At 44.1% G+C, this 19,634-nt stretch overlaps 1 protein-coding gene across 1 annotated transcript; it reads right to left on the reverse strand.

Annotated features, from left to right (window-relative positions):
* Nucleotides 1-747: 747 nt before the first annotated feature.
* LOC125010109 (junctional protein associated with coronary artery disease) lies at nt 748-14,457 on the reverse strand. Its single transcript, XM_047588472.1, has 4 exons — nt 14,097-14,457; nt 8,734-9,183; nt 2,821-6,698; nt 748-2,143 (listed from the first exon to the last, which is right to left on the reverse strand). Exons 2-4 carry the CDS (start codon nt 9,069-9,071, stop codon nt 2,109-2,111), a joined length of 4,251 nt encoding a protein of 1,416 aa, XP_047444428.1. The 5' UTR covers nt 9,072-9,183; nt 14,097-14,457; the 3' UTR covers nt 748-2,108.
* Between the last annotated feature and the right edge of the window lie 5,177 nt (nt 14,458-19,634).

Raw genomic sequence — 19,634 nt, forward strand, 5'->3', positions numbered from 1 at the left:
CACAAGAAGATATTTAAGTCTCGAATTATAATCTTAAACGCATTAAAAACGTATGCACTGTTCTCCAATGTGTTTTTCGCAGATATGTGATTCTGAGCCTAATATAGCACACTGCATTGTATCCTTTAGTGCAATTAGTGTGGTTGACAGCAGAACAATTTACACAAAATGAACACACCAGGGAATGAAAGGGACAGAGACAGAAAGACTGGAGTCAGGAGGAAGAGGTTAGAAAAAAGACGGGTGGTAGAAAAGAAGGAAAAAGAAAAGAATTCTCAATTTTATTTCTAAACATGTCTCGAGGAACCAACAACAGAACGATACATGACCAGAATTCGAAGACATACAAAGACGAAAATAAGACACAGGTTATGTCTGACCACCAACATAGGAAATACAGCTGGGGGATGGATTGATGTGTCGAATATCACAAGGAGCGTCCAACATTGACTCTGCTAGTGTATGAAGAAGAAGCACTATCAAATAGGAAATCATGGCACAATCAAAAAGTTTCCACCGTGTCAAATCTCGCAGTGATGGACCCTATCGCTCACTGAAAACCCAATCGTGTGATCAAGGCACACCGCGGGCCCATCCCCTCTTATATCTCTCTGTTAGATTTTAAAGCACTAGAAAATTTATGTATACTCTCAATATGATACTATGCACACATTTATGATACTTTCAGCTTGATATAACTTGTGGAGAAATAAAATTTCATGGTTAAATACAAAATTTCTCTTAAAATATTTAAAATATACTTTTATTTTGTACATTATGCAAACTGATTAACAATTCGATGATAACAAAAATAAATATTCCGTGAAATGTCGTCTCTTCGCGGTACAGATGTATGAACACGCGCACACACACACACATACACACACATACATACATACATGAAGTAAATCACCCACCCCCACTGTTAAGCGCCCATATACCCTGACACGATTCCATTTCCCTGTAATATGATCTGAATGACATGTTCACATTAAGACAATGGTTCCTACAGGTAGCTCCACTACACCACTGAGCTGTTTGTACAACAATATTGCTCTACAAATCTTTTTTTTTTGTTTTTTTTCTGTTGTTCTGTACCCCAATATCCATCCGTAGTGTTTATCAAAGTTGCCAACCACCACTTCAGCTCTCAATCTGTGCCTTTATTGCTTCCTGAAATTACCTGGAAATGGGAGCTATACATTGGATTGATCAGGAGACTAATCAGAGACTTCACCCGATCCGACCAGGAATTACACATCTGGTTAGAAAAAAAAGGCAACTATCACTCTCCAGCGTAGAACCAAGGTAGGTCGCTGATCTATCATGTCATGTGGTATAGAGTCACTCTTCACTGAAGAGCGTTAACGGGTTATGGTTGCAGTGTGTACAAAAGCAATGAGAAGAGGGCACAATGTCATTAAATTAACAAAGAAAGAAAGGCTGATTTTATCTCGTCTGAAAATCAAAAACAGTTCTTTAGCCAAAGACAGTGATGTCCAGTTCTGAAACAGCTGTCGCCTCACCACAATCAGATTGTTTGTTTTGGTGTAGTTTTAAATGCAACAGAACAATAAACCCTTCTACGTCTACAATAGCTTTAAACATAAACACTTACATTCATATCCTTAACAGCTCGCCCGTAAACAAACAGGTTCAGAATGCGAAAAAACATGTTTTTTCCGCGATGGACGTTTGAGAAGTTCTAGTTTGCACGACAGAATTGCATAATGTCTGCCAATGAGAAAAGCATAGGGAGGATAGGATAGAAAGGACAAGCCGCTACAAGAAGACTAACTAGTAGAAACCCTATAAGAGAATGGGCCTGGGCATGGAGGAAAGATGGGGTAGTGTTAAGTCAGTTTAGGAAGGCTTGGGGAGGGACTTCGGGGTGGAAGTTGCCCCATAAGTTAAAGGGGCACCTCCCTTTGGCAGTGGAACAGCACTCTTAGTAGTCAACGCAGCGCCGAGGGTGAGGGTGTACACAATGCTCTTGTCGGACAAGAAGGCCATTTCAGTGTCAAGATGAGATGAAGGCATTCTAGTAGGCAGCCAGGTCACAGTGTTGGAGCTAAAAACCTCAGATGGAGATGACGGACGCAGTCTTTCTACACTGTCTTCCCTCCGCTGGGATTGTGGGGTTCTGGGACGTGAAGAAGAAAAAATATTTTATTCACAAATGTGTATTTTGTTTTAGTATGCAAAGTACAAAAACAACAATATTAAATGGTTTTGACAGGACAGGACAGTACAAATGTTTTTTTTCTTGTATGATTTACATTCCAACAGCTCATTGAAGCAACAGCATCAGTAATAGTTCAACTATTTACAACGAGCTGAAGATATAAGACTATCTATAGGAACTGACACCATCTTGTGGAGATGTTTCAAACCGCAAGGCCCATCGACAGTTTCTATAACAGACTCCAGATTGATGATAAAAATACCTGTGAAGTACGGGCCCGTTTGGAAACAATGAGTAAAGGTTTGAGCAGCGACATCATCCTGCTGTTCCCTTTAAATGCCTCCCATCTACATTTAAATAAAAATTTCATGTAGACTTCTAGTGTAGTCTGTAGCCATCATGTGGAATACAAAATAAATCCGTTAAGAGCAATAAAAATTTTTAAAATATCTGGTTTATTTTCCTTTTCTTTTGGATTTGTTTGCTTTCCAAATCTGAGTGGGCCACGAAACACAAAGGAAATTATTATTTTATATTTTTTACTTAAATTTTTTACTTACCTTGGCTCCATTTTTTCGGAGCCGAACAGTAATTTTTATGAATCTGTTTTATTTCCTGTAGTTTTTGTGTCTTACCTGAGAGAGACGACTCCTCCTCATCCCTCAACACTGTCTCTGCAGGGACCTGCTGTGAATGGGCGACCTCTTGATTGTTCTCTTTGTCTCCCTGAGGAGCAGGGTGGACCTCCTCTGCTGGTTCGTCTTTGACGTCCCCCTCTGCCTCCCCCTCCCCAGAGTCAGTACTCCTGATGCTCAAGCGCCTCATGCGATACATAACATCCACGTCTCTCATCCGAGCCAGTCGCTCAACTGCCACTCGACCCGGAGAAATAGCCAGCTTGTTCTGCAATGCTTCGATCCTGTGGGAGGGGCCTCTGCTCCTCCGCTCCCCTTCCAAGCTAAGAGATAGTCTTCGATCTAAGTTCGGGGGAACTGAAAGTGGCAGTCTATCTGGCGGAAACTCCGGTAACCCTGGGTGGTCTCGTCCCAGATGAGTCCGTTGACCGAGTCTATGCTCTGGGACAGCAAATGGCTTCTTCTCTTCCTCCTGCTTCTCATCAAGCATTGTGTTGTCTTTACCCTCACTTTTGTCTTCGGCGGTTTGCTTGCCCGCACTGCCTTCAGGTGTTTCTCCTGCAATGGCTTCCTTTTCTTCTACCTCTGCGTCCTTAGTTACCTTTTCGGTAACAATCTGTTCCTCTGTGACTTGGGGACCTGTCAGATCACTTGGTAAAATTGTGGATGCAGAAGAGGCATCTTCTGTAGCTCCATTTGCTGGTAAGCTCTCAGCAGCATTAACTGTGCATAAACTGTCCAAGTTCGCTGCCTGAGCATTGTCTGTTTTTTCACCCTCTGCCACGTTTTCCTGTGTCAGTGAATGCTGCTCCTTTGTTTCAGACCCTGATTGATTCACACTTGAGTCGTTTGACTCTTCTGTTTTAGCATCTTCTGCTGGACTATCTGATGTGGTGCATTGTGGTGGACTGCCATTTTGATTGGCTGAGCTGTCTGAGCTGTTCTCCTCATGAAGAGGAGGCAATGGACCCTGTCTCATCTGATTCTCAAGCTCTCTTTTACAAATGGGGCACTCCTCCTCTGAATCAACACTGAGATCTTGAGTAAGCTCTGCGTCATTTGGTCTGGAGTGGCCAGTGGATGCTTTGTTGGCATCTGCTGGGTCCCTTGACTGACGCAAAGTCTGGCATATGTCCTCATAATCAGGAGGACTAGTGAGTGTAGAGGCATCCTGCATGGGCTGTCTGTCTGCCCACGGGACCTCAGCTGCTGTGGTGTGCGTTGTTGGACTAAAGTCACAAAGTGGCGTCTCAATGGGCTCATCTGGCAGATCTAGTTTTACTGTCCTGCCATCGTTGCTCCTTCTCCGCGAAAGATGAGCAACAACCCTGTATTCTCTGAAGCCCGTCTCCCGAGGTGGGACCGGGAGCTCCTCTCTAAGCTGCTTGCTGAAGGTTACCGACTTTGTGGCAGGCCTGGAGAAGGCGCTCTTCACTTCCCTGTATTCTGGGTCAACAGACCAGCTTACTGCACTGCGCCTAAGGCTGCTGGGCTTGTTGAGAGGTTCGGATGTCAATCGGATTTTGATACGCTCTGGGATTTGGACAGAACCATTTGGGACTTTATTGCTGGCAGTGCCTAGCTCCAAGATGTCTTTGTAGGCCTCGTTGAGGTCCTCTATGCACTTGTCCACGCTGGGCTGTTTGCTGCTCTGCTGCTGTTGCTGCTGTTGATCCTGGACTTCTTTTTTGATGGTCTCCAGCTCTTTTACAGCATCCCATGGTCGCTGGGTGGCAGGTTTCAGCAGGAACTGTTCAAACGGCTCCTGCCCACTGTTTGCTGCTGGTTTAGTCTCCTCCACATTTCCTGAGGGTGGTCCTGCTGGCTGCTGAGCTGTGCTCTTGTTCAGCTGGTTGGAGAAGGTGGAGGTCAGCGAGAAGGCGCTGTTGCTTGACAGTTTCAGGCTCTTCACTCCCTTTATAGGAAAACTGAAGGCAGTTCCTACTACGCCGCCGCTGCTATCAGGAGTAACTTCCGTGCCAGGAGTAACAGGTTCTTGTTGTGCTTCCTTGTTGTCAGGGGTAGGTTTTCGGGCCTCTGGGCTAGTTTGTGTCTCCTGGTCTCGATACTGGTTTGCAGGCCAGGATCCGGACAGCTTCAGCTCCTTGTAGTGATTTATCTTAGGGGGTCTACAGGGTAATCTTTTAAACATTTTGCTGCTTGCTCTACTGCTTGTTTTGCTGCTTGCTATGCTACCAGTTAGTGCTTGCAGCTCAGCTTCAGCCGATGATGTGCTTTGGAGACTTTGGTTTGTTAAATGGCCAGTTTTGTTGTCACTAGGGCTGTCCGCTGGGTCTGGCGACTTCTCATTGTTGTTATTTTGATCGCGGATTGTCCCAGTTAGTTGCGGAGTGACAGGGACGGACACCAAACAAAAAATAGTTTCGCTAAGTCTCTTTTTTAGATTCTTGGATTTGTCTTTCTCTGGTGGTTCAGGTAGTTCCACCTTTTTTACTTCTGCCACAGTTTCAGCGACACCCTGCTCAGCCGGCTTACATGGAGGTGGTGGTGGTTTACCCAGAATAGATGAAGGAAAAAACTGACTACGGTTTTGTTCAGAAGCTACACTGTCACTTTTTTTAATTCCCCTGTTGCACCATCTAGTACTGCTTTCGTTGTCATTAAGAGCTGTTTTGCGTGTTTCAGTATTGAGAGATGGCCCCTGTTGGGGAGGAAAGGCACTATCATGTGTAGATTGTCCTAAAATCTTAGCGGGCGGAATCTCTTTGTTGATGTTACGGATCTTGTCTGAGTCAGTGAGAGAAGCTCCGCTAGGCCCTCCTGAGATTTGCTTCACTCTTGGGTCTTCAGTGGGTAATTGACGGGCATGACTTGGTTGCTCTTCATGTCCAGAATGTACCTGTTTTCGATAGGACGCAACACGCTCTCCATAATGTTCCAGCCACGAGCCACTTGTCTGTCTGGAAAACCACCTTCCAGGATCTGAGCTAGGCATCTGCAAAGCTTCTGCCCTCCATCTTAAATTTGCCATTTCATTGCGGTTGATTGAAACTGCTCTTGGGAGTGGGGCTCTTTTATAAGATGGGGGTGGGATGTAGCCAGGAGGCTCCATTCCAGTGATGGCAGAGTGTTGTGCGAAATAGTCTTGTCTCAGATCCCCACCCCTTGGATAATAGATAGATCTGTCTTTTTGTTTGGCACCCTGGTCTATAGCAAGCATTTCTGCGCTACCCCTTGTCTGCTGGTGAATCTCATATGACGGAGGCTTTAGTGGCCTACTGAACCTGGGCTTTGGTAAAAGTGCGACATGGCTGCTTGGCCCGATATTCCTACCCCACCGGTCCCTGCCACCACCATAGATATACCTACTGTAGGGCCCAGAGAAGACAGTGCTGTTTAATCTCTGTTGCCTGTCGGGTAGGCTAGGCCTTGATGGAATGAGCTCTCTGCAGTCAGGTCCTTCTGGTGACAAAACTCTGGGGAGAGACTGAGACTTTGCTTTAGTTCTAGGGTGAAAAAAACCCTCAGGTGTTCTAAGGCGGTACTGCTCCTGAGCCCACCTTTCTCCATCCCCATCTGACAGTTGCCTCCCCAGGCCCACAGCTGGCCTCCACTCCTCTGTACCAAGGCTCTGGCACTTCCTCTCCGTAGTCACCCTTAGCTGACCAGGACCAGCATCTGGGTCCCTTAACCAGGAAATGTCCTCCCATAGCTGCTGCGCTTGCCTCTCTGCCCTGTATTCCTCTGCTGAGATCAGGGCCTGTGGCCTCCATGCTCCAGCAGAGGCCCTCAGCTCCCTGCCATCAGCATAGTCCAGAAGGATGCTGAAATCCTGGCCCCGTCTTCGCCAGTAGGAAACATCCCTCTCATCATGGCTCAGTGGCTCTGAATAAGTCAAACTAGGAACATCGTAGAACCTAAAACAAAAAAAAAAAATCAATGTTAATAAAACTGTCACAGTGTTACAGAAGGAGAGTGACCTGGACGAAATATTTTCTTTTGTCATAGAAGTTGCGGAATGTGTGACGTCTAGCACACAGTCATAGGGTGTAGACTCAGACTCATCAAAAATTATTCACAATCATAACGCTTTCACAATAACAAATATGATATTTTCTCAGTTTCTATGATAATGTAATGAAACATTATCCTCCTGTTGAGATTTGATCATTCTGTACATTGTCAGTGACACGTCCCAAGCATATGTTTTGGCTTCGGCAGCATTGGCTTTCCAACACAACTTAATCAAAGAGAGCCAGCACATATGAGACAGAAGTGCTTGAGTCAGCAGCTCCAAAGTCCCTCGAAGACACCATGAAATTGTGATGCTACTGCAATATGATCTGCATATTAAATTGTGCTGACCTTATCTTGGAAGCTGGTCATCTGGGCAGCGACTGTGGCACTTAAAGAACGTCTAAGCAAAAATATCCCATTACCTGACCTGATGTGAAAGCAAAAAAAAAGGATGTCGCTCTTTCTCTGTTTAGTTTATCACATCACATAGAACAAATTAAAGGAAATCCAATATGACCGGCATACGATAAACCTGAAGTCTATAGTGTACGTAGAATAAAGAATCAAAAAAATCTTCTTTAATGTGTCACAACAGGAGAAAATCTGAAGAAATAGGCCTGTTTGATTGTTGCCAGGGTGAATAAGTGATATCAAAAGCATTCCTATATTTATAAAAATGCTTGATGAAAGTAATCTAAAATGGCAACTGTGTGACAAATGACTGTTGGCAGGTTCAAAAACAGTGGTTCTACTACAGTGAGATGAAGCAGTACTGCCTGGAGATAATTTTAGTTATGGTTCCATATTTACCACTCAGGTTGAGATTATTCCTGTAACGCGTGTTGCTTTGACAAAACAATTATTTCTGATATAGTGTGATATATAATACCAGTTTACATCTCGAAAAACAACCCATAGGGCTTCACTCGTTCGCGTACACGAGGGTAATTTTCTTAATTTTCCTGAAGAATGTGACATCCATCTATGTCCCCAGATTGTCAGACATATCAAGGCTCCTTTTAAGCCACCGAAATGACAAACGCTTGAAAATGCTTATTGGATTTTCTCTACCGTCAAATCTTCATGGTAAACTAAATCAATCATTGTGTTTTTTTTCTTTTTCCTCAGTGTTGTTTATTCATGTAAGGCAAGTGATTTACAGATAGCATAAAAAATGTAAAAAAAATATAAATGCATAGGGTTTTAAAATATTCAGTCCAATAAATGATATATATAAAAAAAAGAGTGATTTACAATTGTGCTTTTTAAAGAGCTCCGTCTAACGTCTGCACTGCACTAAATCACTGTTAGTCATTGTATGCATTCATTTAAGCAGCAATGTCAATGGATCATCCTCAGCAGCATATGCTACTGTATGGCTGAGGGGAGCCGCGCTGTGCACACTTGCCCAGCAACATGCTTACATCACAGAGCACGTGCTGGGCGTGATTCAGTGTGCCAGTGTTTACAGTGGAGTGATTACGCGCCTGTCTTGAGGCATGTTCAGTCCTCCTCAGTTTTGCTCACTGTCTAGTGCTGCTGTTTACATCTGCCCGCCTAGTCGAGGCCGTGAGAGACGATACCGGCGCATGGGTGGGCTCCACCGAGACGCGAGAGACGTGTGTCTCCGTGCAGGCATGTAAACAACTCAAACGAGCGCAAAAGGCACCTCTCGCAATCCCTCATATCCCGGCATAAGATATGTCAGCGGAGCTGCTGCAGCCACAGTGTTCTGCAGCTCTGGAAGGAGGGGAAGGGATGAGGAGGGGAAAGGAAAAAAAAAAAAAAAAACCCTGCGCAGTGCAGACTCAGTTTTGCATGCAATACTGAAGGGCCCCAGTGAGAAGGGTGGGGGTGAGGGGGATAAAAAAAAAAAAAAGGGGAAGGTAAAGGGTGTGGGGGGGGGATCGCGAAAGAGAGGGAAAAAACACTCACCCACTATCTGTGGCAAGAGAATCACCCAAGGGCTGAGCGTCACCTAGGATACCGATGCCGACTTCTTTCCTCCTCAGGTTCCTCTCCCCGCTCTCGCCGTCTATGCCGGGGTAGCCCTTCACCAGCGCCTGCCTGCTGCCGTAGATGCCTGCGATGCCGGTGATGGACGCCCCCCGGTCCGCCTCGTACCCGTTCAGCGTCCCCCGGCCGGCCCTGTTGTCCACGAGTTCGCGCTGGCAGTCGGCGGGGCGCTTGTCGTAAGGCGTGGCGGACGACGGAGGGCCGCTCTTGGGCAATTTGTATCCGTGCGAAATGAGGAGGTCCTCCACACTGTACATGGTGGTCGTCTCTCTCACTTCTGGGCGCTGAGGGCAAAGGTGGGTGTGTTGCCTTATGCGCAGTGCTGCTGCTGGTGGAAGCTGGAGCACGGTTGCTCGGCAGAGGCCATCACTGAGGAGAGGACAGGGGAGGGAAGAGGTGGCAGATTATTTCTGCATGCATCTAAATCGAGAGTGTGTCAGAACGTGCGGCGTTTGTGTTCCCTCTCGAAGATGCACATGCTACGGTGGCAGCTCAATGTTGTAATTTGAACACCGTCATGCGTGAAAACACCGTTTTCCGTCTTTTGTGCAGACGTGATCAACTCTTGACCAAAGTTTTCACGGTGCAGAGACTAAGACCCCACCTTTTTCTCTGCAGCACAGTCCGGTTACACACTCATCCGAGTGGGTTATTAGCCACACCCTTTTGTTCCTCCCCGAGACAGTTCATAATCTTTCCAAAGTGTCTGAAACCATTGTCTAATTGCAGGAACTGCTCGAACGAGAGTTCTCGTCCTATCAGACCGCCGCCTGCATAATGGTTTCTCAGCCCTTTGCCAGAAAGCGGGCGGAAAATGTGATTTAACACAAGCGGGTTCTAGGTGGAACATTCGTCACGAGTCATGACAATCACTTACTGTTCTCCAGACGCTCAGAACAGCATTTGGGCGACTAATCAGCTGCGGAACAGCGTTTAACGTCCACATTAAGAGCTGCACGCTCCCGAATAGAGAGTACTAACTGTCCATATTTTAAGAGGAACAGCTCTGAGTTTGTCTAGATTACGTAAAGATAAAATATGAAATAGTTGCCATATTGTGAGTCCCTGTCAGATACGCTTAACTGTTCCCTCGACAAATATAGTTGCATCATATATTTCCCCTGCAGCTAATTTCACACAGTGTGTACTTCCCATTGTCTTTGCTCTGCTCAAGTATGCAGCGTTACAGTACATTCATTACCCGTAATTAAATTGATTCAGCTCTTGAGTAATAAAATCTACTTCAATGTCCATTTTAAAGTTCTACAACAACTGAAATGACTATTACATATAGATCTGAAAAACACTTAATGTAATGGTAAGAAATACTGATCTTAATTATTAAGATTTCATAACACGCTGTCACATAATCCCTGCTCCTATCATTTTTATATTCACTTTTTTTTTTTTTTTTTTTTTTTTTACTTCTAATCTTTTAAAAAATGTTCAAACAAATGTGTGAAAGCAGATCTGGATGATCACAGCTGTCGTGTGTCGTGTGAACTTTATCTTTAGTCTTCATCTTCCTTCAGAAACACAGAAACTCTGTGCATTCGGTGTCTTTTATGGTTTCATGAGATTATGTAGGTTTTTGGTAAGTTTCCATTACACTTGTTTATTTTTTCTTATTTATTCGCTGACAAAACCGTGACCAACAAACACATGAACCTTTCCAGGTCGACACACGAGGCGTGGCCATGAATAAGCCTGTGCATAAAACTAAGCTCATTTTTAGATCATCTGCAACTTTCTTAGGTTGTAATGACACTTCCTTTACTAAACTCCAAAAAGCAGATTATTACTAATTGTTGTAGTTAATAATACGTTGAAAAATCTCAGAAAATTGTCACACTAAAAGTTTTTTTTTTAAAGATGAGGACTAACCTCACATCACATAAACTTCATATCACAATATTTGACAATTCTTTTTTGTTGATTTCTGGTTTCATCAAATAATCAGCTAATCGTTTTAGCATTTTAGCTCTAAATATACTGCAACAAGTAGGAAAAAAAAGTTGTCAAAAGTTCCTCTACAAAGCCCGTCTGATGTATTAATTAGAGTCTGTGGCGGTCTGTCCTGCCTGGAGATGACTGCGCATGGTCTATGAAGCACTGACGCTGTGATCAAAGGCTTCGCAGGCATTAGCATTTTGGCTAATCACGTTTGGACTTGAATAGTAGCTCTCGATTCGTTTTCCATTATGGAGACGTCATTTAAAAGGCAAGCACGGTGATGAATCAAAGGAGGTAAAACAGACTCGCATACCACTACTCGTTTTAAAGTTTGGGTCAGAATTAATTGTAGGATTTGTTTAATTCATCCCCCAAGACTGAAGCTTTCCGACTTTATTACTGTGTCTCGGCAGAGGATTTGCAGACAAACTGACGTCTTGTACCAAAAATGATGCCAAAGTTTATAGTGAACTCTTATCAAGACAAAGCAAAACACATTATAAAGTCTAAATAAATGTAAATAAACTCATAAGAGACTATTAGTCTTTTTAAATGATCTATTTAAAAGAAATTCACTGCTCATTTCTCTGCAACCAATTATTAAACAAATCAATTCAATTTTAAAAAGATATTAAAGCTGTAATAGTCCCACACGTTTGATGTTTCTTCAGTGAAAGTTTACGAGTATTGATGTTACAGTATAAAAATGACTGCATTACACATGTGACTTTACCAAAACTCACAAGTATTTTCATCATTAAATACATTTCAGGTATTTGGCAGGAAATATATGCAGAAGAGAAGATGGGATGAGGATATATTTGGCATTTTTGCATTAAAATGACGATTAGAAGTTTAATTCCCGATCAAACCATTGATTATTTGTCCCACGTCTGTGACTCAAAACTCTCAAAAAGTGGAAAAAGTGCAAAAAGTTGACCTAAATCAGATCTCAGATTAATAATCAATTAATTAGCTCTGTGTAATGTCTATTTAAAAATAAATAACAACTTGGAAAATGACATCTTCTTCTCTTGACCTTAAGGTGACCTTAACATTTCCCACTCTATAACTTTGTCCACTCTGCAGGTAGAAGTTGTCCCCCTGCTCCACCTGCGTCCGTGGCATATTCTGAACTGTATGATCGACCGCAGCGCCTCCGATCAGCCCATAGCCCGGAGATAATTAATAGCGTCCAGATGTAAAAAGCTCAGCAGAAAATCTCCACTCGGAGACCACGCTGCGTGTGACCACATTTCTCAAGGACAACACATGTGCAAACAGATTATCCGGTTAATTGATGCTTCTGTAACTTCACGGACAAGCCCGAGCGGAGGCTAAAATAACAATATTAATAAATAAAAATAAAAAAGCCAAATCAGCAAGCTGACATCACAGCGCCCTGATGTGTAAGTCCTCCAACTATTCCTGGCTCTTCAAGTGGAGCGAATATGTGGCAAATGCAGCAGGAAAAAAAAAAGAGAGAAGAAGAAAAAAAAAATCAACTCAAGTGCTTCTTGAATTAGCCAAATCCAGAGGCAGCTATGATCAGTGAGGACGGGGTGTGGAAAAAGTAGCTTCCTTCAAACGCAGGAGTTTTATCACAGAGCACCAGACACACACCGGCTCTTTTTTTTTTTTTTTTTTTGACAAGGTCACAGCTTCAAATGATTGCAGTGGAAATGTGGCACATGAGGCCTTTCTGCATAGCAACAACAAAACCGCCGTTAATAATTACACCACAACCACGTTTTTTGCATGCGCCTTCGCTGACGTGCCGGCGTCCGGGAGAGTTTGGTGAAGGTATGAGGGCAAGCGATGAGGTCAGCTGATGTTAAAGTTCTCGCCCCGGAAGGTCCCTCATTAGCTGATAATCGCTGCGATTGTGAATTTTTAGGGTTTATTTTCTGCGCTTGAGGAGCAGTTTCTGCAAGTTTTCCCGCACAACGCTCTAAACTTTCAACTTAGGGGCTGAGCGTGGATTCAACTTTAAATAAATGTAGTTTCGCTGATCAAAACCTTTGCTGAGGTGAGGAAGAGGAGCAGCCCCCCCCACCTCACAATGCACAGCCAGGCCTGGAAGACTGCATGCACAGGTAGTGGCCACTGTAACACATCAGCACTAGCAGGCAGCAGCACCACCCTAACTGCTAAGGGAGTGTACCTACATCTTACCTAGTGACAGGAAGAAAAAAAAAAAAACACACACACACACTAAAAAAAAAAAAAAAATCAGGCTTAAACCATAAAAAAAAAAAAAAATGCTTCATGCAAAACTCATTCACAACACAAGTTCAGGGCGTTTTTCAATCAACAACATTGTGTGCTAATAACTAAGTCCGTCAGATTCTCAGAGGGGAAATTAAAAACACACCGTTTTTTCCCCCCGGATAACTCAGTATAGTATGAATGATGAATGATGTAAAACAGAGCCGCTGTATCATAACACACAGCTATCAATAAAATATCCCAGTTGAGATAAGACACGCATGCATTATGGATACAGCATGACCCATTATAGCCTCGCTCCATAGCCCGCTGCAGCAGTGTCATATGGCACAGCCTACATAAAATTGACTGCTATGAAATGATTTTTTTTTTTTTTTTCAAATCAGCCCCCCTGTACCTGGTTTCACCCAGTAGTGCCGCAAGTCCAGAGGAGAGAGAGAGAGAGAGAGGAAAAAAAATATATACAAAAATAAGAACAAGAATAAACCTCCACCTGCACGCGCTCTAACTTAAAAAAAAATATGCAGTCGGGTTTTGGGCGAGAGCCGCTTGGCCAGATCATAACCCCGCTGCAAAAAATTTTTAGAAATGCACGCAGTACAGCAGTGAGTGAGCGCACATCAGCCGCCTCAACACCACCAACACCACCACCACCTTCACCACCGCTACCAGCAGCAGCAGCAGCAGCAGCGGCGGCGGCGGCGGTGGAGGAGGTGGAGGAGGAGGAGGAGGAGGAGGTGGAGGCTCGGCTGTCGAAGGGCGAACATTTTTGAGGCGTGTGCAAGTTGACGCGCGGTTAACGAGGAGGCTTTTGCAGATGCGTCTTCGCTGACTGAGTGTTTACCAAGAGCCCCGCTGCTGCTGCTGCTGCTGCTGCTGCTACCATGGAGGCTAGTGGAGGAAAGGATAAAAAAAAAAAAAAAAAAAAAAAAACAAGACACAGCAACCCCTCCCTATAAATAAGCCCGTGTGTCTGCAGAGCGGGGGGACAACATGCAAAGCAAAGGATGCAATAAGATTGCAAAACATTTTTTTTTTTTTTTTTTTTTTAAATGGGAAAAAAAAAAAGGGCGTAGCGACAGAGAGAGAGAGACGCATACCTGGGAAGATGCTTGGCGCGGCCGTCGCAGTTCCCCTGCGCCCAGCTTCGGCTGCTGAGACTGAGAAGCACTGCACAGAGCCTGAGCCGAGCATGCCTATTGGTAGGCAGAGACGCGCTGGTTGCTGGCTGCCTGGACTGGGCTCTCCTCACTACAGCTGAGGTGGGGTGGGCTCCTCACATGCAGGCAGCCACAGAGAAAAAAAAAAAAAAAAAAAAAGGGATGTCAGAATGGTTTCTTCCAAACTGTTTCTCCTAACTTTCCCTTTTTCATAGCAACAGTCCCCCTCCCTCTCTCTCTCTCTCTCCATTCAGCCTTGCATATTGACTTGAATGATAACTACAGATGTGTGGAGCAGAGGGGTCCATGCGTCTCCCTCCAACCTCAATCTCCGTCGCACATGTCTGACACGCCTTATATGTCTCTGCTGGAAAGGTCAGCCCCTGTTTGTTGCATTAGCCCGATAAGAAAAAACTCCATCTCCCAGTTCTTCCATCAATTTTGTGACGCCCATGCGCTAAGTTTGAGCTGTGCGGTACGGGCAGAGAGCAGCGCCGCACCCTTGGTGATGTTGATGACTCGTCACCGTGTGTGTGTGTGTGTGTGTGTGTGTGTGTCCCCCTCCCGTCCAATGCCAAAACAGCTCGGCCAATTAAATGTGCTGGGCTCAGGCCTTCCTGTGCCAACTGTGACATGCTGCACTCTGAGGGATCCCTCGTTTCGGTGGCGGTGGAGTGACGGGACAGCGGGCACGTCCCAGAGATCCACTCACTCATGAGGAAGTGTTCGGGGCTTGGGGTGGGGGTGGGGGTGGGGGAGGGGGGGGGTGTACTCATTTAGGGAGCTGGGTTAATTGATCCATATCTGGGACCTGCCCAGTACAAGCGACGCTGTGTCTTCCACCTACTGATGGACGAAGCTTATTGTTACCCTTATTGTGAAGGTTCTCAGTCATCCAGGTCATATGGTATGTCTAAAAAAACAACTGGAAACAAGAGCAACTACACTTGTAATGTTTTTTGAAGACATTTCATCCAAGGACTAACAGGAATTTGTGTTTTTATGGGAACATCTGTAGCTGTTGCCCTCCTGAAACTTGCATGACTGAGGCTCTTTCCCCCAGAAGACAAAGCAAACGAACGGCGTTCACCGCAGTGAAGAATGCACAGGCGTATATGAGAAACAAAACAACCCATTCAACGGTCCACCTAGACCTGAAGGACAAAGGACACTCAACACGCAATTTAATTGTCCTAAAACCAATCAGAGCTATTTTGTTGTTACCAAATTCAACTACGTGGCACTGAGAAGACCTGAATGACCACCTCGTTGTTGCTCTTCGGTCTAATTTGATTGGCAGATCTTTCCCAGGGCGGAAAATCTTGAGGCCAAGATTCAACCTGCACCTGCACCTGAAGGACGAAGGACATTTTATCTAGAGAAGATGGATGGTTTGAAAAACTCCTCTCTGAACAGGGAAGGTGGATTTACATATAAACTGTCATCAGTTTACAACAGTAAGTCTTAATCTCTGCCCCAGAAAAGTTTCACTTCTTGAGACAAGAGCCTCTGGACACTCAAAAAAATTGTTCCCTCCAACTACAGGCATTTATCTGGCTATTACAAACCCCTAAAAACCCCTAGTTATTTGAGTTTCAGGTGGGCAAAACCTTCAGAAGCCCCAGTTTAATCCCCAACTCCCCACCAGGATATTAGAACTGAAAAGGCTACTACGAGAAACACCCTTACCTGTATTAATGCTTAATGCTTTGGACTGTTACTTTATTTGTCTCTGAGGTGGAATATTATGACTCACGAAAACATGTCTGAGAAATTACGATTGCCACTTTTGGTTGCTTGAGTCAATAATGCAAACAAGGTCTATTCAGAATGGAGGCGCTGCAGTTCAAGGGATCCAAAGCAGCCAAAATGCTTTGACCCAGTACATGCCTTATTCTAGGACACCTCGCTGTCACACTGATGATAAATGAAACACCTGGCTGACACTGGCTCAAAGTTAACCTGAGTGCTGCTAACTGCAGATGATGCATCTGGGACCATGTATTGAACGCACAGTCAAATGTGGGAGCCACACATGGGCCTTGATCAGCTTATATTTGGTCCTAAAGCGACTAAGACATTAGAACCGGAAGATATTTCATACTTTATTCGCTCATCAAAAACACAGAAGCATACATCCAACCATTTATGTTTCTTTCTGGTTGTTTTAAACATAACGGTAGGTATTTCTCTTCTCTTGAGATATGGACATTATGCTGAATATCCATGTTTTCATCTCATCCCATGAACTAAGGACCTCTGCATAATTAATCTGAGTCCTCTAGGCCACTGCCCAAAAGACCTGGCACTAAGGGTCATGACACACTAAGCAGATATGTGACTGTCAGACAATTTGGGGCCAACACTGAACATTTGTGGTCCTAGATTTTGCACTGTGTCACAAGCCATAGCTGGATCCGGCTTCTTTTTGGAGCCAAATGGTAAAAGATTTCACCGTCTGATTAATTTAGTAAACCGTGGCAGTGGAAGAGAAGCCAGGAACACTGGCGAACAACAAGGTCAAGAGGCCACGCACAGAAGGATTTTCTTATTATTTTTGATTTACAACATTGTTTCTGGTAGCACAGCATTCGGATTTAATTTCAGAGAATGTCTCAAAATATACAGCACCAGTCAAAAGATGGTGTGTCCAAGCTTTTGACTGGTAGTGTCCATGTGCACGCAATTGGATAGTCCAACAACCAATCAGAGCCTTTTTGTTGTAAACAAATCTAACCTTTTACTCTTCTGTCAATCATTGCATACAGCTCTGCCCAAACAATTTGATTGACAGTTTAATCTTTGCCAGGACATAATCAGTTCCCAACACTCCAGACCTTGGCGCAAAAAAAGTTGGGTAGTTATAAGTTAAGTCAGTAACTTAAGTAGTTTTTAAAAACAAGTAACGTGTTGGTGTCATGTTCTGTAACAAAACGAAAACTAGCCGCGAAACAACTGACACTCTTTCCAGACTTCAGTTTTGATGCACTGAGAAATAAGCCTCTTGGTATTATGGTAAAACCCTCTTCATTTATACACAGTTTCCAACTCAGCTCTACATCTGTTTATTTAGTAGCTTTTACCTCTAGTGTCTTATATGTTATGATCTCAATCAACAGAATTTTCTCAGAGTTGTTGTCTTTAAGCACTGTGAGGTTTGACAATGCGAAGGTGACGTGTTCACATCTTGATCTCGTCCGTTTCAGACGTCTTCCAGAAACCAGACCTGGCTGGATGTGGTGTTGACATTTTCTTAGAAACGTTCTGCAGTTTGCAAGTGACGCAAAGTCCTGTCATTTGGCAGACGCAAAATGACTTTGCCATTTCCATAGCGCGTCTCAGAGCCTGCTGCGCGCTACAGTGGGTGGTCTAACTCCTATATCAGCTCTGCTCTACTTCACATGCCAGACTGGTTTAAGCCTGGCGCAGGTCTTTGCCTCTAATTTACTGCTAAAAGGCCTCAGAGATATGTCACAGAAAAATCCACAAGACGTGAACAAAGAGTCCTCGTCTGATATCAGAAAATGAACTAAACCCTGTATTTACACCTTGCCAAGACATAAGACTTGAGATTTGATCACCTGAAGGCATTTATGTTTGATCTCATGCATTTATTGAATGCTGTGGTTTAATTGTCCTTATTCTGAGAGCAGCTGTCACCAGGATGTGAATGTCTCACTTCAGATTGAAGTCATTACACGTACAGGAGGTGTTGCTGCATGTTTTTTCCCATCAGCTGTACAGCGGGAAGAAGTTTTTTTTTGAGGCGTGGTGTAGCTTAGAGAGCTACAGTGGTTCACGCCGCAAAGGAAACAATCACGAATGTGGTCAATGATTAAATGGTTTCTCCACCACAGCAGTCCAGTACGATGAGGTGAAAACAATGCTCGTGCCATTTCTGAGTGCAGTGTCTTGTTTCGAAAATGGACCTCAGTGGTCGCATATGCTTCCTTTAAGCTTCAGCAAAACATCCAAATCTGGATGTCATCGATCTGGCATAACATTATGACCACCTTCCTAATATTGTGTAGGTCTCCCTTGTGCTTCCAAAACAGTTTTGACTCATTAGAGGATGGACTTGGGCCTTCTATGGGTGTCCTGTGGTGTCGGTCAAGATAATCTTGTAAGTGAGGGGGCTTTGGGTCCTATGGCTTGAGGGGAGGGGCCTCTGTGGACCTTCCCACGGATACTTGATCAGTTTGGGATCTTGTGAATTTGGAGGCCAGGTCAACACCTTGTGCTGTTCTTCATGTTTTTTGAATTGTTCCTAAAGAGTTTTTGTGTGTGTGTGCTGCCATTAAGGAGTGTCTTTACTATGGGGTGGGGGGTCTGGTCAGGTCTAGGTGGGTACATGTCTAAGTAACATCCACACGTATGAATGCCACGTTCAAAAGTTTCCCAGCAGAACACTGAACTACAAGATAGTCAGTGTTATTTACTTCTCCTGTTAGTGGTTTTAATGTTGTGGCTGATCTGTTTAGACACTCAGTTTGGTAATACAACATTTTCATTTTGCACACAACTGGACAATCCTAGAACCAGTTTTGCCGTAGTTGACGTTACTCTTCTGTCCATCACCCAAAAAATTTGATTGGCCTTGGCTGATGTTTGCCAGAGCATCATCAGTTCCCAACGGAGCGACTCCAGGTCAAACTTTCTGCTGCAAAATACAGTATTTTACTCAACGAAAGTCTGTCTGGGTTCCAGGCTTGATTAGAGCAACTTTACCGAACGACAGAGCACATGCTAATGATCGTCACTGCTTCTGACTTGAATGTTAATACTTATCAGGACCATGAAACCAATCATCTTAATTAGACCTTTAGATCTGATTCTCTTACAACTTCAAGTGTTTAGTTTTGCGTGAGGAGATTTGCAAATTCCAGAAACTCACCTTGCAAAAGTCTCGTAGTAGCTGCTGGTCAGTGAGTGAAATATCAGGTTTTATTTCTACTGTTTTCGTACATTTCCTCTTACCTGTCTTCTCCTGCTCAGACTGAAAGGAGACTGTCATGACTTCCTCTCCCATCAAGAGAAACATTGATTTCAGCTCAGCGGGTGGATCATGCAAAACAGCCTCTCATTAAAATCATAATTAGAAGTTGAGGATGGCGCACGGGGTTCAAATTCTAGGGGCAAACAGAAAATCACACATCCAGTTTCACAGAACGTGACCTAAAACTCATTATTTTATCTTTTTTTCCCGTCATTGACAGGCTAAAACTTGTGTTTTTGCTTAAAGTTGTTTTTGTGACTGGTCAGATAAATGCAGAAACCAGTCGATATCCTTCACGACTTAGTTGTCAATGTCAAGGGCGGCTGTTGTTTTTCCACCTGAAGGTCACCGCCGTCCGCTCTCGAACAAATATCAAACCGAAAAAAACGTCACGTCGGCTCTGACAGCCCTCATAAACTCCCCCCCCATCAGTCGCGGAGGTCCAGTTCAAACACACATCAACGCACACACTCTGCCCTCTC

This window comes from Mugil cephalus, chromosome 7, assembly GCF_022458985.1.
Source record: "Mugil cephalus isolate CIBA_MC_2020 chromosome 7, CIBA_Mcephalus_1.1, whole genome shotgun sequence".
In the NCBI taxonomy this organism is placed as follows: Eukaryota; Metazoa; Chordata; class Actinopteri; order Mugiliformes; family Mugilidae; genus Mugil; species Mugil cephalus.